Consider the following 24505-nt stretch of genomic DNA (forward strand, 5'->3'; position numbering starts at 1 on the left):
TGTTGAATTGTTACTCCAAGCAGACAAATGTAGCTTAGATACTTATTAAGATTTGAGTTATTTCAAGGAAACTAAACTGAGTGAATTGCTGAAACATTATGTTGCCCAAGACAGTATGTTCTGTCACTTTTGGTTAAAGCTGACAGTATTACTCTCCTCTTTGCTGCACTACTCTGTTTGACTGTAACACATTTGAATGCTTGCCTATACACTAAAACAGAGGCAATCCATGTAATATTGCCTTAAACATTTGTCAAACTCTCCAGTGGTACAAACACCAGATTTGCAGATTTCAAGAACTACAGATTATTTTAACCACAACTGGTCCCACATTTTATTTCAATGCAAAATTAAAATTGCTTAGCATTTTAGGAATACAAAAAATGCTTCAAAAACACTGAAATTCACAGTTTGTTTTAGTTACTACTTGTATCTCTGAGTTTCTTTGTTTTCCCTGGTCTCTCCTTAATTTTTCATTGTGGTACATACAAAACATGTTCTATTTCAAATGTAAAAATCAGAGGCATATTTTTTTCTATACAGAAATGAAATAATACACTATATGACAGCTATGGTCTAGAAACTGCCTGCTGGTATTTTCGCATTATTTTTAGGTTTTCTGCTTCTCTGTACAATTTTGAAGTAGGTGTGGTACTGACCAGTACCAGTACTAAACAGATGGCAAAGCTTGTTAAGAATTTATTTATTATTTAAATTTTCATTCATATAATTACTTTCATGAATGGGTTTTATGTTTCCATTCTCTGTAATGAGATTAAGAAAAGCTCCCTCTCCTCCCAGCCCAACATCGAACAGCCTCACAGGTATTCTGACATGAAGATTACACATTACTAAGAGAACAGATTATTTTTCAAGCCAGGAGGAACCAAACAGACCCATCTTCAGTGGCTTACATTATATTTGGATGACTGTTTTTATGAAAGAGATGTTAGACACTTGGAATCGTATTTTTCTCTTAGATATGTACTGGAATACTCCAACTTCCAGACTGGTTTTGTACTTGGGGGATGTAACACAGCTACTCCAACGACTGACTATTGATTCTTAATTCTTCTTATTATTAAGAATATATTAATTATATATTCTTAATTCTAATTATTAACCAAATTTTTAACTCTGAATAAAAGACAAACTGTTTCTACAGTGGAAAACTTACCTAATTAGGCTAATTATTCCTAAAGGAAAGGGAAAGGTTGATACTTTCTTCTAGTTCATGGGACCTTCTCCAGCTGTTCCTGTCCCAGCTCTGTTACACACTGGCTCTGGCAGTGCAGCACCAGGACAGCTGAAGAACTCACACCCCCTTGGGCAACCAAAAGCGTCAATGGCCAGAGCAAAACTGCTGATATGACCCTTTGCAGCTTATCCTCCCTATTCTCCTACTTACACAGGGGAGCTGGAAGGCTCCCACTTCCAGAGAACATTAAAGCAGCTATTATTTTAAAACATTATGTGGAATACTTAATGCAAGTAATATAATCACACTGATAACTGGCTTTCTAATCAGGTTGGGCTCTTTATTGTGCACAGATGGCAAAGGCTTGTATTTGTGTTATGGGTTATTTCACCATTTGTGAAATGTTATTAGCATTCTTTTTAGGCCTTCTTTCTCTTATTGGTTAACTTTAGCTCTTCTTCAGTTGCTCTGTGGAAAATGTTTCTATGCCTAAAAGCATAGCTGCTTTGGCTGCACTGTCTTACAGAAAACCTGACATTTGACTCTGTAATGTACTAGGGGAAATAAAAGGGAGAAGAGGAAACAGTAGCTCCCATGGCACTCCTGTATCCTCTTAACATTTTCTTGTAACTATACTGTTTTATAGATGAAACTGTCACTGCAAAAATGACAAATATAACACATAAAAGAACAAAAATGGGCAATAAATCACAAGTGACATTCCAGCCCACTGAAATGCATTCAGCTAGTGCTGCAGAAAGTAGGAATATTTCCTTGTTTTGCATTCTGCCCAACTGAGCAGGAGGACCAGAATCCTTGAACAATTGGTACAACAATCATTGTGGCCATCACATAAAAACTGGCTTAGAATTTCACTTTGGAGAGTCAGATCCATTCTTATTCTGCTTTCCTTGTCATTTGACCTTGCAACAGCACTGCAATATGGTTTTGACATTACAGCACACAGGTGCTTATTCTCCCCTGGATAACTATCCACAACTCCATCTAATGCAAATGCTGTTCAGAAGTACCAAGACAAGAATAAACTTCTAAAATAGTGTACTGAGCCTGCAGACAGACATGTCTGCACGTAGGTTTGCTATTACAGACACAACTAGGAAATTGTCTCAATCAGGAAACAGGGGATTCTACATAGTCCAAAATAGCTCCTCAAGTTTTAGCACATCAGAATTCATCTAAATCAATGTTACATGGTTCAGGATGGAGAAAACATGAATGTGAATGTGTGTCCAGCATATGTTGTTATACCTCAGATGCACTGTAAAGCAAAACAATCAAGGTAAATAGTAAAACACTCCTCAAATTTATGCTCTTGGTTTTTGTGTTAATAAAAACACTGTGTTTTCAGTAATTCAGTACAAAACTGGAGTAAATCCCTTGATATAAAAAAAATAAAATCCCATGAAGTTGCGATTTAATCAATCAAAGATTTCAGTTTATTTTTTTCACTTTTACAGTGGAATGGTTGAGAACAGAATGCGGCCCAGAACACAGCAATAAATCTTGCTATGTAGTGAATGCATACAGTAAGAAATGGGCATACTTTATTATGCTGCTAACTTCATAGGGGAGAATAAACTAACTGGGATCATTTTATGACAGCTTTTAACTTGTTTATAAAATATGGTGATCATCTAGACCTTAAGGTAGGCAGGATAAAAAAATTAAGTTTTAAGCTTTTGCCTCTATCTTAAAAAAAATAAAATCTTCCCAATTGTTAAGTATTAGTTACTTTAAAAAACTCCTGACAGATCTTGCTGCGTTTGATTTGTACCAAGAATTTCATGTATGAAGAATGTACAATACAGAGCTCTCTCTTGCAGCTGGATGTGTAATTAACAACGGGTCGTAAAAAGGGCGTTCTATGGAAATCAGTCTTAATAATATCCAGCAAAGTAGTGGCTGCTCCACTAAATCACAAATGGAAATACTTTAATTTAAATACAAGTAGCTCAGACATATTTCAACAATTAAGAAAATGCCTCACAGAATGAACACCCTAATCATGATTCCAAGCATGCTATTTTATCAGAATGCTGAGAACAAAATATATGAGGGCCAAGTGAATACCAAATATGGCCAATTTAAACCTATTAGATGAAGTGTCTCTTACGAAATACTGAAACAAACTGCAAATGATTTCAGTATTTCTCAAAAAGATGGATTTGTTATTCAACTTTGAAGTTAAGATCACACAGTCACATTCATATGTGGTAAGTTTTTTGATAACATTCTACATTATTTCAGCTGTATGTTAAGCCACATTTGTTACGAAAACATGGAGACAGTATCATGAGTACTACAATGCTTCATGCATACATATTGTTTTCTCCTTCCACACAGGTGCAAGATAGTTAAATATTCTCCTTATCTGATGAAGGACAGGATCAATTGAGTGGATTTCAAGTTTGTTACTTTTTGCAAGGTAACACCGAAAGCCTAACATTATCCCCCAAATTTGAATTCCTTCGCTACTAAGTTATTGGATCACTGAAAATAATGTATTGACTAACAACACTAATTTCTCTGTTTTGGCTTCTAAGAGTGAAAATCACACAGTTGCTTTTATACTAGGTTATCTTATGCTATAACTTAACTACACTGCAGGTATTTAAGTGCAACTGTAAGAAAAAGTTCTCTGCTACAGGCTGCAAAGGCAACCTGGAATGGCTGTCAAGACATTTAGGGCAACTAGCCGGTAATCCTATAAATGGAAGACCTGTTATTTTTATGTGAAAAAGGAAGGACAAAGGAAGGACAAAGAGAAATTAATAATGCATTGTCTGTAAACTGCACCAGTAATAGGCAAGACGAGTTGATGACGAGGATGGAGGAAATGAGTGCAAGTAGAACTGGCTTGAAAGCTGAGCTGTATTATCATGATATTTGTGAAGAGGAAGACCTTTCAAACTTGGTAACGGTATTCAGAAATGCAGCCAAGATTTTAAATTTTCATTATGCAAGAAGCATCAGCTTCCAATGTAAAGAAACCCAAAAATGCCATCCTTGACCTTCCCCCTGCTGCTTATGTATCTCCTCAAATGCTAAAAGTTGAAAGTAATTTCTTGATCTCAAATGTAATTACTTTGATTCTGAGCAAAGAAGTGAGGAGAAAGCACTGAACAGAAAATGCTAAGTGACATTTTACAGTTACAGCTGTAGGGCTTGTGGTAACTACAGTTAGAAACAGCCCTATTCTTTCACATAAACAAATCCTTTTACAAGTAAATCCTTTCAACACTCTTGAAATTTACAGGAGAAAAATGTAGGGACAATGTGTATCACTCCCACCTCCCTCATGTGTGGTCCAGTTTCTGTAAACTTCCTTTAAGAAAACCTTTGTGTTTCTCATGGATACTGCAGATCCCATCACCGCTGTACTGCCCTGAAGTTGAAAAGCCTACCCTAAGGACCCCTAGACAGGATGTCTCCCTAGAAAAACAGGAATTCTTGTTGCAGTCATGGGACAACCATGTGGGCTGGGTGAGGTTTCTTTGCTCATTATTACAGTTGTGGCAAATGAGGATGTTTCTTTCCTTTTGAGCACAGAGTCCTTCAAACATGAGATGGGGTTGGGATATGATGAGGATATTTCAAAGGCTTTCTAATCCATTTCATAGATAACTATAAATGCTTTTCAAGAAAAAGGAAACAAAATTCACAGATCTGACAGACACCCACAGACTGCCAATGCCACCAGGGAAAAAGGATGAAATAAATACTTTGCCAGGTAGTCATATCTCTTTTCTCTCACTGTTAAGTACTGTAGCTGTCTCACTCTTGTAGAACAGGCACTTCTTTAGTGTTACCTATAGGTACCCAGCTTTGCATTGAAACAAATAAAAATAAAAAAAGAGAACACTTCAACCTCCACATGGAAAAATATAGAAGCTTATTTGAATCCTGTGATGAAGAAATCAAAACTTGTTGAAGTTCGAGGATGTGGAAGAGATCCAGTCTCTTCAATGTTTTATTTGAATTGTCAAGTAAAGAAATAACTGAGGTATAAAAATCTATGCACTTGTGCTGAGCAGCAGTAACAAGAACAAGTTACTTAATGGCATCATATAAGTATGTTATTCTGGTTAGTTCATATGTTATTACAAAATCAAAGTATACATGCAGCAATTTTGTCTTGATTGACAAGGTCACTTGGGCACCATGGATCACTCAGTTTTGTTATTATAGCACATACCCCAGAATTAAAAGCTACAGCAGACATGTCCCTAATCCTCTTATCTTGAGCTGAATCATTTAACTGCCTCTTACTCACTGTAGCAGTACCCAGATACCAGACATCTGAACTCCTCTCTTAGACACCCTGGCAGCAACATGGTAACAAAGTGCTTTCCCAAGGAACTATGCCAGTGCTCTTCAAAAAGGCAACGATTTTATCATGCACTAAAAGCTGCCAGACTAGGTTTACTTCCCTCATTAGATATTTCACCACTTCAGGTTCTAGAGTTTTTAATATTCTTTGGTTCTGCTTGAAAATAAAAATGTTTCCAAATCCCTGAAAGGCTTCAGGCATTTTTTTTTTTGTTCTGGACAAAATCAATAATTTCCCCAGATTCATAAAGGTCTTCTGGCATATTCTGAGCCATCCTTCAAGCCACACACAGCCTAGTAATGGTTCCACTTGAGTACTGAGTTTACTTCGACAATCAGATTTTAAATCCTTAAGTCTTGCTTATTCTCATATGTCATATGCTAGGTTGTTTTATTTTAATCCTAGAACTCATGTATGACATAATAAAAAGGAATCTATTTTATTTCTTTATTTGAATCTCTTTCATTTTGAAATTTTGCCAGGAAACATGATCTTCTGACCATTACACAGAAAAAAACCTGAACTCACTAACACTAGATCTTTGTCCTGACTTGCACATGTGACTCTTGAGCCTAAGTTATTTAGAAATTCTAGTGTTTGATCTAATAACAGACAAAAAAACAGGTACACAGATACATATCTGTATTCAGACTTTCATTCAATTTATGGATGGAGCAAGATGAGATCTCTTTACAACATCAGGCTTGAAGGAACATTCCACAGGTCACACACACAATGGGCACATGCAGCGGAGTTGTACATACAGGGACGTGTGTGCAAGTTTTGTTGCCAAGCACACCTCAGAGTTTAATGGAGCTGAGGAAGAAACTATGAACAGAAAGAAAATGTTTATGAGCAGAGAAGAAGAAATTGTCAAGGAAAAGGAGCCAAAGAAAAAGGGACAGGATGGGCACGATGACTTGTCTGTACTTGAACATCTGACCTGTTAGTTGGTCGTCGCCTGCAGCAGGGGCGATGCGAATGTATGGTGTTGTAAGCTGAGTCACGATTATCGCAGCTAAGGCAAAGGAAGAGTTCCAGGTCAGCATGCATGAGGGAAAAAAAAAGCCAGACTGAAGCTACGCCAGCAAGAAAAATATTGGTCAGTCATTTACTGTCTGAACTTCACAAATAAAAACCAAAAAACGCCCACAAGTTCCTTTTCATCTTCAGTTGTTAGTGTGGTTATTCTGCGAATTAATAAGCTGTCACGGGTGACTCTCATTCAGGGAAAGGACTCAAAGCACATTATTTACTGCATTTGAGGAAACTGAAGACTCATCAGCTCTGCTGGTCACAGCACTAAGCTTTCTGAGTGAAAACAAGCTGATTATTCAGATTACAGTAATTTCACGAATACAAGCCGCACCGTTTTGACCAAAATTTTGCTCCCACACCGGAAATGCGGCTTATACTCAGGAGTGGCCAATATGTGAATAATTTTCTGACATTTTCAACCCCGGGAGTGCAAACCAAGTCAGCGCAAACTGCAAAGTTGAGCACCTGCCAGTAAAACCTTGCATTTGTTGTTACAAATTGGTTACTCTGTTGCGCGGCAGGTGGAGCTGCTCTGTGCAGGCAGCACAGGGGGTGGGGAAGGCGGGGCAGCTCTCTCCTGCTGGCACTGCGGGCCGAGGAGAGGCAGGGCGCTCCATGCTGCTGCTCCCGTGGCTCAGGGGGTTCCTGTCCCTGTGTGCCGCCGCCGCAGGAGTGGGGCGGCTCCATCCCCGCCTCCCACCGCTGTCGCAGGTGCCGGCGGGCGCCGCGGGGCAGCGCCGGGCCGGGGTGACCGAGCCCAGCGGTGGCGGCGGCCAGCCCCGAGCATCCCCGCCCAACAGCAGTGCCGAGCTGGGCCACCCAGCCCTATCAGCAGCCCCGAGCCCTCATGGCCCGAGCTGAGCCAGTAAACCCCACCCTGCCGCGGTTCTGTTACTATTTGGCAACTTTGTTGCACGTGGGTCCTCCCTGCAAACGGCAGAGTGGCTTATACGCAGGTGCGGCTTATTTATGGACAAAAAACAAAATGTTTGCCAACACCCGGCGATGCGGCTTATAGTCTGTGCGACTTGTACTCGTGAAATTACTGTACTCTAATAAGAGATTCTCCAAGTAATTTGAGCTAGTTTCATTTTTATTTTGCTATTTCATAACACTACATTTTCCTGCAATTTTTTTAAAGGCAATTTTTATGTAAAGCATTTTTGAGCTAGTTAAGATTAACTTTTCTTGTACACACTTGGGTCACTGTTCTAAAAATGTGCACACTACACATATACTTAATGTTCAGCATACAGAGAATGACAGCTGAGAGGTGGCACACTTTTAATTAGGTATGTGTGTAACTGTCCCAGGTCCCAGTTTCAAGTTCACAAGAAAAAGTTGAAAACCCTGACTTGTTTGTGTCCTGAAATTTCCAGACTTTTCTGACAGAGTTGTAACACCCACTGTCTGCTACAGACAACCATTACCATGGCTCACATTAATAAAATCTGTTATTTCTTTGTTTTCCAGCAGTTCTATGATTGCCTCTAAACGGTTAAGCAAGCTGTGATACATATATATTAAGGAATATAAAAAAAATTAAAAGGTCAGATCCAACATGGTGCAGCTGGAGAATGATGCAAAGAAAGAATATTGGAAAATTAAGGACAAAATTATATGAAAGATCACTCATTTACATAGAACAGCCTGGGTGCTATTAGAAATGTGGCAGCGAGAGAGGAAAATAGATCATCTACCATCTGCAGACAATTAAACTCAAAACTGCTGCTGCATAATATTTTGAAATATCCCTCTGCAACACTGAAATGCAGTGTTGATAGTAGCTTCTAGAGTACTGTTGCTATTGGATTTAAAATATTATAATATCCTTTTCTCTCTCATAATTAATGAAGGCCTTCCAATATTGCAAAATTAGAACAATGATGCCTCCCTCTTGAGAACTGCATTCCTAGGAGATAATCAAGATGTTTCTATCCAGACAGCATTGTAAGTTGTATCAGGAAATATAGTCTCAATATAAATCACAAACCACCACAAAGTTGATAGTAATAAACTTGGAGGAGTTTTGGAATGTTTTCAACTTAGTCTGTTGAGATTTTACAGTCATTTAGCTTGAAGAAAGAGTAGGAATATGAAAGCCATATTTCAAGCAATATATGACAACCTTTATTACCACTGTTACAAAAACCTATTCCTGATTTTTGTTTGTTTGTTTGTTTAATTATCTTGTCAAAAATAATGGGAGTGGAAACCCTGCAGTCTCCCCATTTGTATATACACCAAATAGTCACAGAAGTCCCAGAAGCCTTTCTCTACAGAAAACTGAGATCAGGAGACTCCACATCATAATAATGTGCTGTATGATCCTTCTACTAACAAAGTCAGTGGCAAAGGCTTCCTCTGACTTTAGCAGAAGCAGAAGGAGAACTTTCAGCTCTACCAAATCAAACACTGTCATCCTAATTTATACTTGCAATCATTGCAATCAGGATTTTTATATGATCTCTAAAAGAACACATTTAACAGAGGTTTCGTTTGCAAAAATGTAATGATCATAAAACAAGATCATTTTTTAAAAGGGTACAAATTGAGGTTGTTTAAAAGATACTTGATGGAATGAGGAAGTATTATCTGGCTACTGACCCCAGATATGCATTTGACCCAGTAGAATTAGACTGCACTTTTCTGGAGACAGGCTGTACTTGTCTAACAGGAAACCTGTCAATATGATAATAAGCTATCTGGTGCACTCTAATACAGAAACAAGGTTTAGAGTCTGGCAGTTGAGCACATGCTTGACAGTAAAATACATGCATTATTCCTGCTGACATCAGGGAGGGAAAAGTGTACTCAAGGTACAAAACAGTTCTGCTGGATCTGGGGCACAAACATTATTTTTATATTACAATTACATATTTTTATGTTAACAAAATATTTAAAAGTGAATGGTGGGCCATGGAATGAACACTGCATGACGGATAAAACCAACTCTCAATGATCTTAAGAAGGTCTTAAGGGCACCAACAACTTTATTCTCTGGAGGTGAGATAATTAAAGGGAATATAACTAGCAAGTGACATAGTTCTGCTTGTGACATGTTCTGAATCTCCATATTGGTCCTCAGGGCAGGCTTCAAACAAGCTAACCACAATGAGGTGCCTTGGCCAAGCTCAGCTGGCTCAGTGGAACAGCCTGAAAGTTGCCTTGAGTGACCTTGATCCTAGGAAGGGCTCCTGATCCTAGGAATGGTACTGGCCTTTATCCAGTAAAATACTTATAAGTCTACTTTAAGGCAGAATAGTTGTGAAGTAGTCAATGAGATTATCCTCTGTGTCCAAAATTACGTACATAATTGACTTGACTGGGGCCTAGCTGGTCAGAGCATGGTGCTAAGAACACCAGGGTTGTGGGTTCAATCCCCACATAGACCATTCACTTAAGAGTTGGATTTGATGATCCCTTATAATTCAGAATATTCTGTGATTCTGTGAAAGCATATGGTTTCTCATACACATGGTAAAATCTACAGTGTGTCTCCTGATTCCAATGGCCTACACAAGGCTAAAGGTATTTTCAGACATTAATTCAAAAGAAGATTGCACCAGTTTTATACACGAATGGCCTAAAGCACTTCCTCTACCTTTAAAAACCACCAAATCTGAACTTCTGAACATAAGAGAAGCCCAGACTACCAATATTTCAGGAATGCTCCTAGTATGCGAAATTAGATGTAGTACTGGAGAGCATTCCCAGAGAGCACATAAATAGATGGACATAACAAGCACACAGAGCTTAAGTAGCTTAATGTCTAGCAGCTACACAGTAGTCTCAAAGCTCAGTGGAACATGGTGCATGTCTAAGAAATCGGACAGAGTGGTCAGAGCAGCCACTGCTTACTGGGCTACAAAAAATGTGAATGCACTGAACTGCACCGAGCCGTTTGAGGGGGTTGAACAGAAGGAGAGGAGAATGGGAAACCAAAATTTTATTTCTTGTCCCAATGCAGGTATATAGTGATTTCTGACCTACAGGCACACAGCATTTTTGCTGTTTTTTTAACCCAAATGTGGGAGGTCCAGAGAGGGGAGAGAATTCTGCTTTTCCCTTAAGTACCTCTGTTTGGTTCAAAGGGAAAACATCTGTGCAGACAGCTACTTTTAATACTACATTAAAATATGTCATGGTCTCCGTTTAATTTTTTTTAATTAATAGATTAACAATATAATACAAGCATTCAGTTTAAAATAATTGAAATCAGTAAGCCCCCCAAGAAAATGTTGCACCAGGGCCTATAAATACCATCAAGGGTATCTCTGGTTTAAAAAAAAGTCCCCATAACAACCTCTAACATTATTTTATTATGAAAAAATCTGAAATGTGCTTTCAGAACAGGAATGTAGGGAGATTTGTTCAAAATAAAAGCTGCATTTCTCACATCTCCATTGCCAAATGGGCTAGCTCAAAGTAGCTTGTTGCTATGGGAGCTATTCCAATCCACAAAGTTACCCTCGCTTCTCAAATGATAGAGTAAAAACTTTCAGTCAAGTAATTTAAATAGTTGAACATCCATTAGTGAGCAGGAATACAAATACTCAAAAAATTTAAAATCCATTCCTCTAACTACCTGTTATGATTTCTGATGTAACATAACTCACTCCTGATATCTCTGAAGCTACTTGAAAACAATACAGGATTTCACTTGCATCTGGAATTAATCTCTCATCTGTATTACATTTGGGTTGAGTTCAGATGTTTCAAAGATTTCTATGGATTAGTAAGCAGTCACTTCATAAATTAAAATTAAAGGTACTTCCCTTGGTTTGGAAAAGGAGCCAGGAATCAGTTTGAAGAGGCATAAAAATGTATTTGTCCCATCAGGGAGTATCCAAACATTCAACAGGGGCAAATTTATGCTAACATTGCTGTTACTTTTAAGTAATGACATTCTCATCCACCCCATTTAGACTTATAGGTGGTGATGGAATTGTGAAGTCTACATGTAAAGAAAATCAGGTTGGAATCAGTTCCATTAAGGATAATCAGTGAGACAAGCATGATGTCTTGCAAGGTGCAGCAGTATAGGGATGAAGCAGTTTTTGTTTCATGCTCTTGCTGGGTGCCCAAACACAGCAGCACGTTCTTTCCCGTTCCTCTACTACAATCTCCAAGTAAATTGTACTATTCCATCACTTCTTTTTCAGGCTTTTAAGTTGCCACCAGCTAAAGGTACTAAAAAGGTGAGACTACAAAGACAATCAGATAGATCCAGCCCCCAAAGATAAACAGATCATCAACCTCTTTATCTTTCCCTGTTTGGAGACAAAACCTGTAGCCAGTACTGTCTCAATTATACATATTTTTCGCACAAATGGTAGCATCATGTGCTGACAGTCGAGTAAATATAGCTGATCTGTCTCATTAAAATGAAGAACATGATTTCTCCACTTCTCTTTTATACAGCAATTAAGTTAAGGTAATTGCTTACAAATAAGGGACAATTTTTCACTAGGCAGCTAGTATGTACTCTGCAATTGGCAATTTTACAACTCTACTATATATATGTATATATATGTGTATATATAGATGTATATATATATATATATATATATATATATGTATGTATGTAAGTACAAAATATTTATTGTGAGATCATATAAAAAGCCACAGAATATATTTTAAAAGCCCTGTTTTCAAGCAGACAACCAAAAGTAATTAATACATTTATGATTGAAAACAAACAAACAAACAAATTTCTTAAATCTCAGCTAAGGATGCAAATGATTCTATGAAAATTCTGTAATAGGTTTAGTGATCTGTTTTAGCAACATAAACACTTCTGGAAGTTTCCAAACACCATGTGAGAGGAAGGTCAACAAGCTGAAGTACAGAATACGTGACATAATACAAACATACCTTTTGTGGCTACCCTGACGCAGTCGATTTTAGTTTCCTGTGTCAAATAAAGAGGAAAAAGGTCACGTCTTGTGTTTCTAGACAGAGAAAGTCATCCATAATTCTGTTCTTAAAAGTACTGATAAAATGTCAGAGCAGAATGTGCCTTATTCCATATTTAAGTGGTTATTAGATAACTCCAAAGTATATTCATAGTATTGACAAACACTGCTTGGGTATGGAATGTAAACATTTCACTTAAGATTCCTCTAAAAGTAGAAAATGTGAAAGATATTCTTAGGAACACAGGCAATTTCTCAGCTTTTTAACTCTGGCAACACAATGACCTTGGGAGATTCTTCTTTTTCTTACAGAAAGTATAGTTTGAGGCATCATGTTAGACAACTTTAGAAAGAAAAAATAATCAATGGCGTTTCACATTTGTGCACTGTCGGTGCACTGTGAATGAGGGACCATTATGGTTTCTGGCAGAAAACATTTCCAGGCTGTCAGCACAGACAGCCAAAGCTTATCAAGAATTGAAAGGCTCTGGGTAGGTCTGTCCAGGAAATGAAAAACAATTCCAGGAAGAATTAGGCTGATGAAACATGATCTGTGAGGATCTTTTTTACACACTTTTCATTTCAGTTCCATCTACTTCTTTTCTTTTCCTTTTTAACTTGTTTGCAGAAAGGGACCAAAAAAAGGAGTGATTTCTAATTCAATCAGGTCAACCAAATGAGAAAAACGGAGATCAAGATGTTACAAACTGAGGTAACAGGACTGGACATGCCAAGACAGATGTGCTAAAATCCACAATTGTGTTTGGCTTAAACGTAACGAAAGAAATCACATTTTCTTGTTCAAAGCAAGGGAAAAACAAAAAGGAAGAAAAAAAGCCAGTCAAACAGTCAGTGGACAGCTTTTAGCTAATGAGACAGAACAGTAACATACTACTTTGCCTGCTCACTACTGACAAAATGTGTGGTTTTCCCCTCCTCTTTCCTGTAACCTTTAATCATTAAGCAATATTGTGTTAGGAAAACTGTTATTTTTTAAACTCAGTGTGTGTTAAATTTCATGGTAACTTCATTTTCTCATTAGCAACTAAATTGGGCATCCTGCTAGTTGATGCCAATCATTTATTTACACACAAACACAGTATAAAATCATGCTTGTTGCAAGACCTACCCCATTGGCTCTGCTAGCAGCTTGAAAATAGATGCTGTAGCTCTTATGAGGAAGAAGAGGAGTATTCCAGAAACCACTGTAGGTTTTGTTATCACCAATAGTAAAAGGCTGAGCGGCTAGTAAACCATTGGCTGGAATCTCTGCAGCAAAGTAGTACTGGGAATTCAAGAGTGAGGCATTCTGGAAATGAATGGGCACTGGGTAGCACTTTAGGATTTCAGTTGTCTTTTTGGTCCTCCGTGGGCGCTCTTCCTCAACAACGATTTGATAGACACTAAGAGTGTAGAAAGGAAAGAACAAAAGAAACAGTGGTTATTTTAAAACTTGGGCAGTCAAACCATCCTAAAACCATAATAGCATGCCAATACTGACTGGGTAAAAAGGACTGTTAAAAGCAAAGAACATGGGAAGAAAACAAAATCATAATATTCAGGTGTGTAAATCTGAGGAATAGATTCCTGCTTTCAAATTAATTTTGTTCTGGAAAAACAAAATTGGCCATACACACCACAGCTTTTCACACAAGCGAATGTACAGCAAATTTTCTTGTTCAAACCCTTGTACAGAAGTGGTGTGCTTAATCAGTGCTAAAATACGGAATTAAGTATAATTTTGTTCACCAAAGCAAGTAAAATGCATAGAGTATATAGTACTTTATAAAATATATACTGTAGTCTCCTCTCTAACCTGTTTATCTTACTTAAATGAAATTAAATTAATACTAAGATATAAATGAAGACATAAATTACAGAGAGACAGGGGCCGGTGTTTACTTAAACGCTGATATTTTAAGTATTTATAAAAGCACAAAGTAAAATTTCAGTGGCATATCGACTACTGCTGAGCAAGTATAAAACACTTTCTGATGGACATTATTATCACTCAGCAAAGCACTTTTATACATCTTATAGATAACTGTATTTTTCAGTTTCTGCATTCTGCAAAGCAAGTCAGTTTGCACTTGCAGTCTCTGCTGTACTGGGACCTACAGAGAACAGTCCATCCCTCTGCACTGTAAAGGTGCTATGGACATTCAAACAGGAACAAAGAAATTGCAATTTCTGCTGTATATGCAAACAGTGTAATCATTATACCCTTGCAGTTGCTGTAAAAGACTGAGTCAGTGCTTTTAAATTTGTGATGTGGGAAGTCCATGTCTCTGAAGAGGACTGGCTTACAAGTTTATTGCTTCACTGGGGACCAGTGGTTCTTAATCAGTATTTGTCTCCTGGAATCTGGAATCCCAGTAAACAAGCCAGTCTAGGTAATTGATGTCAAACTGGCAACGTGTCCACACGTTTGGGTATCATCTACATCCAATAACAATTTATGATCTTTCAAGTTGACAGTTCATAAAAACCAGCAATGTCTGTATAAGAAGTTTCTTAAAGATTGAATATCCACGGAGTCTTCCGATACGATACTCTTCTGTCATCTGTAGGTAGAAAAATACGCTTACAGAAGATTCTGCCCAGAGTACAGGGACACATGGGCTGAGCTTCTGCAGGACAATCTCAGTCTGGGCCCAACAGGGTTTACTGGGTCACTCATATCCCTGCACAGCTATGGCTACTTCCCTTCTGAAGGCAAATCTGGTTTAGAAATTAAAGGATGGACTGTCCAATAACTTGAGGGATGGTACTTCAAGCAACCTGGTCTAGAGGAAGGTGCCCCTTGACCACATCAGGGGGTTGGACTTGATGATCTTCATAGGTGCCTTCCAACCCAAATCATTCTCTGATTTTTTGACACCACCATTTAAGGTCTTTTCAGTCCTCATAGTCAAATATCACCAAGGGACAGAAAATGCAAATTTTCTTCATCATCTTAGTGTTTTTTTACCAGACTGACTGGTCATGAGTCACAGACCCTGATGACTGTGTCTTTAAGATCTAGCATTTCCAATAGGAGATGCTGGACTTCTACGGCCACAAAAATGCCCAGAAAGTTAACACTAAGAATGCAATTAATACCTTTTCTTCTGCCTGATTTAGACTTCAACATGGTGGAGCTTTATTTTAATGTTAACACACTTAAACCCATCTGCCTGCATGAAGATGTCTACACATCTACAGTTCTCAGAGAACTGAGCAGAAAAAAGGTATCTACTTTTAGGTCAACCTAATTGGTTCTCAGACTCCATTGATTATAGATACTCAGCTCACATGTAGACATTTAAAAGTGAACACTCAAATTTGAATGTTTTAATTTAATGCTGAGCTTCACTCAGAAATCTAATATGCATAAATTTAGTACAGCCAGGGACACACAAATGTCTTGAGGGTTCACTTGAAGGCCTCTGCCTGCACATTTTGCAGCTCCGTGCAACAAAGAGATATTCTGCTTCATATCAAGCAGAAACATTTTCATTAGTTGATTAATTCCATACTGAGTAGTAAATGAAGGTCAATCCACAGCAATCTCTCTTTGATCCTGTGGGAACTGATTTGTAAAAAAAAAAACTAGCCATGGAATATCTACACTATAATCTTGGTTTTTTCTTACAAATCAATTTTTGACATGATTGTCACAATTAATTTTCTGGAACAAACTAGAGTTGCTTAGAACTGGAATTGCAAGCTGCTTTGAAGACAGCATGTTGCTCCCCCTAACTATTAATTTGCAGTGAATCTACAATAAATACCATTTGCAAACTTTATGGAGTAAATGGAGTATAGGAAAAAAAATGCAGAAGGTGATGTAAACATTTATTCTTGCAAGGTAATGAAGCTGGATATGCTTTCCTAATACTGCAGCAAATGTAAAAATCCCACAGTTTCACTAAAGCATGATGGACAGTGAACTAAGTTACTTCTTTCTTACAGCAGGTCTGAATGTAAGAAGGACTTCAGACCAGATGAGATAATATGATCTTTTTCAGTACTGGCTGAAATGAGGATTCTCCCAATTTTTCACTCAGTGATTAATGCTAAAGAGACTTCACATTTTAGAAACAAATTTGCCATTAAAATGCTCCTTCTCCTAGGGTAAATCCATATTTAGTTATACTACAAGCACTACTCCTTGTATACCTTTTAGATGCCTTCCATTTACTCACTTTCAGATACTTTAAAGAAAGAAGTAAGCTGACTGGAGCAATTTAAAACTCAAAATGTCTTTTAATCCTTACTCCACAAGACAAATTAGATTTGCAAGCATCTAGACCTCAAATCTATTTGCTCTTCAATAATTTAAGCACTGAAAGGTCAAACAACTCTTTTCTGTTCCCCTTCATCAAAGTCCAAGTGCTAATGAAAAATAACTAAATCCTATCTGCTGGCCAATTTCCACACTGCTGTTTCTCTGAGGTAAATTAACACATTATGAGTACCTGGGTCAATGGAAACCTGACGGAATTTTACCAATGATACTTTTTACATTTGTATGGATGAGATCATCTTGCTAATGAATTTTACAAAATTACCCCAATTACAATTGTAATACAAAAGCTTTCTGTAGTTCTTACAATTAATATAGCTTTCTTCAATGTGCAACAGCTGGACTGCCTACTCTGAAAAGGGTTCAAGCTCTATGAATTGAGCTAGCACTGTGCCACGACTCTATTATTCCTCTTATGTATTAGTCAGATTTCCGGCTTGTTTGAAGTTGAATTATTCCTTTTCCACACCTCTGCATTTCAGAGAATAAAGTCTTCCTATCTATAATCCAGAAAATAAGTTCTACACTAGACTGAAATGTGCCAAAAAGCATATCGGTTATCAGCAGCATTTAGACTGATTTTTCTGAAGGAAAGAAATGTAATTTAAGTATAATTGACATTATACCATTCTACCATAGAATTTCAATGCCTTGGAAATTAAATACAAAATTTATTTTTATATAGACTGAAGCTTGCTGTTACACTGAGAAAAGAACACATGGCAATTACAGCAATTTCACGATTATAAGCCGCACTGACTATAAGCCGCATCTCCAGGTGTTAGCAACTTTTCATTCTTTGTCCATACATAAGCCGCACCTGATTATAAGCCGCACGTTACAATACAGAGTGTGATAAAAGGTATCTATTCTATCACCATCTGTTGAGGGTGGGGGCAGTGATCCTTATCTCAATGGCAGATATTCTGCTAATGGGCCATCCATTGAAACCAGGCAGGGCATTGTTCTTTATCTTTTCACAACCCATCCTTTCTCCAGCGAGTCATTTTCTGATAATGGCCCATTGAGTCTCACTGTGGGACTGATAAAATTACTGCATCCCATTGGAAGTTGCTCCAGCCAGAGGGAAGAGCCCAATATTTCTTACCAAGATAAAAACAGGTTTTGGGACACTAAGGGAGCCCCTTTCTCCACTGGACTCCAGACGAAAGCTGGATTTCTCCACATCACCACTGGACCTCCAGAGGGAAACTGCACCTTCTGCAGGAGCACTGCTTCAACTGAATCACATCTGTCACTGCAGGAGGATGCAACCACCATTTAATGGGACTGCTACCAACACCCTGCCTGACAGGGTGTCAGGTTGTACTCTGACTTTGTCAGGGTTTGGGTTTGTTTCTTCGTAGTACTGTATTTCTATTTTAATTTCCCTAGAAAAGAACTGTTATTCCTAATTCCCATATTTTTGCCTGAAAGCCTCTTGATTTCCAAATTACAATAATTTGGAGGGAGGGGGTTTACATTCTCCATTTCAAAGAGAAGCTCCTGCCTTTCTCAGCAGACACCTGTCCTCCAAACTAAAACAGCAACTTTTTGTTCTTTGTCCATATATAAGCCGCACCTGATTATAAACCTCACTTTGGGTTCGGACCAAAATTTTAGTCAAAATAGTGCGGCTTATAATCGTGAAATTACTGTATTTTTAACCTGGGATACAAATGCTTCAAATTTGGTGATTAAAAAAGGTGTATGGGAAAAGAAAAAAATTGTATTATTTTTACACTGCTTTTTATTCTAACAATTCCAAACCAGTTACAAATTTAAATTATTATGCAGAGATACAGATCTGAACACAATAATTTAATTTTTATTAGAAATTAGACATAGCAGGTCTCTCAGATGTTTATGGAATTTGGATTGCTTAAATTTGAATGGTGTGTAAGTGTCTGGTAAGTATATTATTTTCTTTCAGAGTTGAAGAAGAGACATGAAAGCAGAAAGAAAACACATTATCATGGTAATAAAAATGCTCAGAATACTTAGACGAATGATAATTTCAAAGAAAACTTAAGTATATAACTAGTCTTAACTACATGAAAGGATGGGTTTAGGTAACCTCCTGAATCAGGACATTATTCCACATTATTCGAATGCTGTAAATAATATTTTAATTAATCAAAGTCTCAGTCAAAGTTACAAACTAACTTTCCAAGAAGGATCTATTGGATGCAAACATGTACTTCAGAATTCTTCATACAGGAAGATGTAACATGAAACATGAACAATCCAGGCGTTTATTGGAATTTTTTTAACTATAATTACACCTAATTCCAAAGTAATTCCAAATTACAGACAAAGAAAAAACAAGTTTGATTACTTAATTACTGAACTGTCAGCTCTATTTTGTCTCTCTAGAACAGTCTCGGTGCTTTACAAAACTGAAACATTAAAGAAATTTTTTAGAATTGATTTCACAGGAGGGAGATGGTCTAAGAAACTGAATATAGATAAAGACTATCTGAATTTATTTACTAGTCTTAATACAGCTGCTGTGTGTGATCCTAGGCTAGTTGATCAACTATTATGGGCCTCAGAAATCCAGCTGTAAAATGAGAACAAGAAACTTTCTTATTCCATCTGGCCTGCTTCAACTGTTTAAAACCTCTTCAATTTCTTCTTATTATCCTTGTTTGGTTTTTTTTTCCTAGGAAATGTACAAAGCCTGCAAAGCTCTTAAGGTCCACTAAGAGTGCCCTGATCAGATTGGGCTACCTTTGAGAACTCTTATGGTGACAGTTCTGAGCCTAATTTGAAATTTTCTGCTGAGTGTAATAAGTTCATGCTTTATTAGAAATACATGAAACCGGTACTTTTTATTCATCTATTTCTGCATTTTGACTTGCATGCTTGCTTTGTTTTAATGCTTACAGAGTCAAGCAATAGAATAACCCTTAAGCTACGTATTGACCATTATTTCAGTTACTCATCCACACAGCCCTATTTATCTGCATACCAGAATCACTTTACTGCATTCTTGTACTAAAATACCAGTTCCAATAGAGGTCAAAATTAAGAAACCCAAACCCCACTCCATTATCTCAGTTCTAAGTCCATGAATAACCTTATTTCTCAAACCATAAGAGTCCCCACAGCTTGTGGGGTCCCCACAGTTTCAGCAAAACTTCTGTAGACCTTGAAAATTCTTCTATCATACTGCCATTGAGACATCTGTTTTTGCTCATGTTTTGCATCTAAAACTTCATGTAGCTTTGCTTGTAATGTGTTATGCCTAACGTTGCTTCTTGAAAAGAATATAGTTTTCAGACAGTTTTTTCTACATAATATGCAACATAACTTGATCTCTGGCATCAGTTGCCTCTGACATGATCGTATCATATTTATATGGATTAACACTGAAGATATATATCTATTTCTCCATGCCCTTCTATTGCACTAGATTCTTGTAATTCATCCTGTAACTTCAAATTTTACAGTTCTAGAAATTATATGTAATTATACATATGTAATGTACCTTGAAATGGAAGACGGAAATTACTCTTTAAAGGACAGGAATTAATAATTTATGTTAGCAGGCAAATAGAAAAAGGCTACAAGAAATTGCCACTAACTCTCTCCCTACTGTGCAAGAGCCTGTATATTTATTATAGGTGGATTAAACAAAGGTGATGAACAACCTCTGATTTATCAGGTGTCTCACCATCACAGCTACACAGGCTTTGCCAGTGTGTCAGGAATTCCAGTAACCCCTAATATAGAGTGAATAAAAGATACTCTTGTGCAGTCATTTCCAGAACAGATTTCACGCCAGAGAACCAGCTGAACAGCAGTCCTGTCCTGCTGACCACTGTTCCTGTGACCACTTTGCATATTTTATCAAAGGAGAAACACACATGGTTTATCTGTGGAGTAGAGGTAACACCAGGGAGTTTTTGATGAGTAGCAGGACAATACCTACTAATGGTGAAGACTGCTTAAGGCAGCTGCCTCTATTTCAGGGGCGTTTTATTTGGGAGACCAGAGATTTACTGGGCTTTATGCAAAATACAGCATTGACTGCCATAGCTTCTAAAAAAAGGTGAAGAAGCTTAATAAACTAATCCCTTGCAGGAACATAATGTTTAGATATGAAAATAGAGAACTTAGAGTGAAGAAAAGCAAGCATATTAAACAAAACCTCTAAACTGACGCTGTACCAACAGCAACAACAATGCCAACAAGTATTTTTAAAATCATACATTAATATGTTATTTATATAAGGGAAAAAAAGTGATTTAGGCAATGCTGCAAATAATATTCACACAACACATAATCATTAAAATTCTTGCAATGGCTCCCATTCAAGCACTTGACACACCAGTGTTAGAGGTGTATTGCCTGTTTCTTTGGGTTAGCAAAGGGAACTTTAAATTCTTATAGCTTTACACAGTGAAGGGAGTCTTAAATCCGTGTAACCTTTTGTTTGTGTCTTTACTTGAAGCTAGGAGATTCCACGTTAACAAAAGCTTCACAATTTTTGGCAGGTTTCTAACTCTGTGCAACAGTTGTTGCCTCACAAATGTAGGAAAGGTGCTAAGTAAATAAAATACTTTGTGCTAGCATCTTGTTCAAATAAAATACTTTGTGCTAGTGGCTTGTTCAAACTTGAATGGAATGATTCTACTTTTACACCTGTCTTTATATACTAGCTTTGCAGGTCAAGAGATAAGTCTGGTTAGATTCTCCAAGGCAGGGCCTGTCTTCATTCTCAGGAAATACTATTACTGGCACCTGAAATTTTCAGCCCATGGGGAAAAAATCAAATTCAAGAAATCTTTTGGCATCAGACCTGGCATGAACACAAGAGAGACTAATATTATACAACACCTCCATTGTCATGCAAGGAGCCCTATTTCTCAGATCAATCACAGCAGAAATACCTAAACGCCTGTAAAGGAGGAGATAAGACAGCTTAGGTTCAGTCCCTGGAGATAGTGCCAAATGTAAACTCTCAGGTGTCGTAATAAGCTTTATCTTCACAGACCCAAGTCCACTGGGGAACAGTATCTGGTTTCTAATGTAAAACTCCTAAGCTGCTTTGTGACTGCCCAACTCCTTTGTATGGATGGTCTCAAAGACTTAAAAGTCAGCATTTACAAAGGAGATTTTCTGGGAAAAATACATCCAAGCAAACCTCTCCTCAGCATTCCTATGGTTTTATACAGGAAATCCTGACAATTTTTCAAATGGAAAGCACTATGTCATTGGAATTTAAAGATATTTTGCTTGTTCTTTCCTCCAAGGACAGCCACCAGGGGAGGATATGACAAAGAATTCGACTCCCTTGAGAAGGAAAACATTTGCTAAATAATATCTTAATTGCAGAACAGACAGATATGCTCTGAAAATGGAAATTTAATGGCCACCGTAAGTTCATAATACATTGAAATTCTTTTTTCCAGATGCAGAAGAAATAATACATTTCTCTTCTGCTAATCTGGACACCCTAGGATTTAAGGGACACATCCGAACTTTGCTCAAAAAATTGCACAAAGAAAATCTGCAAAGAAAAGGAGACAACGATGCATGTTCCTTCCACTTTCCAGGGACCAGATGGGTGTGACCTAGTCCTGATGACACTGGGTGTTTATCTTTTTGTCTTATTTTCTAGTACAGAGATTCACTGTTTTAGAGGATCTAAGCACACTTGTCAGGGACAGAGAGTGTCCAGCAGATCTTCACCCTTGTAATAGCAGGCAAACTTAACACCATTCACAAAACCTTTCTGAAATGTTTCTGCCTTTAGATTCATTTATCATAAATTGCAATCCAAAATGTAGTTTTGTTTTCTTAATAGAGAAGGAGAGAGAGAGAATGAAAAATCTTACAGGGATTTCGGTTTGCAGTACTATGTTATTTGTACTTGATTTTACAACATATAGCTTGCTGATGGACTGCAGTTTTAACTTTGTTCCATCCATTCTTTACAAAAAAATCAATAAATTCAATACATATGCTAACCTACACTTATTCCAAAGAAGTGTTAGTTTACCATGGAAACAGCATTATTAAAATTTATAAGAACCATTTGCCCAACATGTATATAAGTGGTTAGACATAATGCCAACAATAATTGTGGCACAAGAGACTGCTCTGTTGTTAACTAAGATTTGTGAACTAGCAAGGAATCAAAACTAATCAAAACTGTTCTCTCAACCCTCCCAATCCCCCTAATCCTTGATAAATATTGATGAAATTATATTTTTTTCTCCCTGGTTATACCACCCCACGGTTAATTATTTGCAATTATTTAAATACTAGTACCCAACTAGTTCTTGGGAGTGTTATTACTGCACTGACCTACAAGAGTGACTGCCATAATTACCACAAGCAGGATGACAAAGATGACAGGATGCAACTATGTTTTCACAACTGCTATGTAAATTGCTACACCTAAAATTCCTTAATTGTCAAATAGAGTTTCCCCATCCATACTCTCCCAGGGACTGAGTACTGCTCTATACTGGTATGATCCATCTGATGAGACACAATGTATTAGCAATTCTGCAGACTTAGAAATAACCACATAATTCTACCTTTCTTTTCCGTCTACAAGGTAATCATATACATCTCTTGGTTATTTTGCAGGGGAAGTTTTTAATTATGGTTTTTTCTGCTGAAAAAACTAAATATTCTAAAATATTGCAGGTCACAAAAACCCCCTATGATCAGAAACATAATTTTTCTGAAACACTTTTAATTTGACTGTGGTTTGCACTCTCCATACTTAATAAAGATTTATGTATTTGGCTGCTTTTTCTTCAAACGCAAAAATGCCAAGAAAATACATAAAATTTTTACATAGTCTGTGGATCTGCACAATACAAAATGAGTACAAAATGTAAATAAAATTATGTCTAATTAAAACAGTATTGTTTCACAAGGAGTTCAAGGTCGTTTTCTACAGGTGCAAGTAATATGATACAAGAGAGCATTTCGCTCTACATTCATAATTTCTTTCAGCTATTAAATGCTGGACAAGAAAATGACATCTTTGACTACAGAGCTCCCATAACATGACCCCTACATTATCACTGAGATCAGTCTGCTAAATGCAGGGTGCAAGTGACAAACTAAGAGGGGCACCAGAGACCTGGAAATGTATTTTGGTGGCGGTGGTGTTTTTTTCCCTTGGGTGTTTCTGGGTTTTTTGGTTTTTTTTGGTTGGTTGGTTTATTAGTGTTTTGGCAGGGGAGGTTTGTGGTTTTTTCAACAGAAAAAAATTGTTGCAGACAAGTATATAAAAAGAGAAGGAAAAAGAAAGAGACAAAACAAAACTAGGAAAAGATTGAAATATTCAAGAATACACGTTTACACAAGGTAGGAATGTAGAGAAGAAAATAAGAAAATAGCAGATAATGTACCAAAACCAGCTTGACATGTATCATCCTGTTTGGTAAGTAAGAAGTGAAAATAAAAAGCAGTAGTAGGAAAGATAAAATAAAAATGAAGTCCATCTAATATAGATAAACTTTAAACAAAGCATTTTTAACAACTTACATCCAGCTACTTTTTATAAATTACACACAGTATGTTTGTAAAAGGAGTTTGATTTCATAGCTGTATTACGAAGTCAAATACCTTTTACAAACAAATTGTGCATAATTTATAAAATTATTTCATAATAGAGTTGAGAAATCATATTATGTACTTCCATAAGCTTGGGGGGGGGGATGGAATTTTTATCCAAGAAT

The 24505-nt window shown here is 37.2% G+C and overlaps 1 protein-coding gene across 7 annotated transcripts in view; it reads right to left on the reverse strand.

Annotated features, from left to right (window-relative positions):
* Positions 1-24505, reverse strand: part of PTPRM (protein tyrosine phosphatase receptor type M) — a 447605-nt gene that overhangs the window by 166610 nt on the left and 256490 nt on the right. For 4 of the 7 annotated variants that reach the window (XM_033068169.2, XM_033068145.2, XM_033068154.2 and 1 more), the window contains 3 exons: positions 13635-13908; positions 12465-12501; positions 6493-6567 (listed from right to left, as the gene is read on the reverse strand). In XM_033068169.2, coding sequence (XP_032924060.1) covers positions 6493-6567; positions 12465-12501; positions 13635-13908 — 386 coding nt within the window. The remainder of the gene's footprint in view (positions 1-6492; positions 6568-12464; positions 12502-13634; positions 13909-24505) is intronic. The other 3 variants (XM_033068182.2, XM_033068164.2, XM_033068168.2) reach the window with 1 other exon arrangement.

This window comes from Catharus ustulatus, chromosome 1, assembly GCF_009819885.2.
Source record: "Catharus ustulatus isolate bCatUst1 chromosome 1, bCatUst1.pri.v2, whole genome shotgun sequence".
Classification (NCBI taxonomy): Eukaryota; Metazoa; Chordata; class Aves; order Passeriformes; family Turdidae; genus Catharus; species Catharus ustulatus.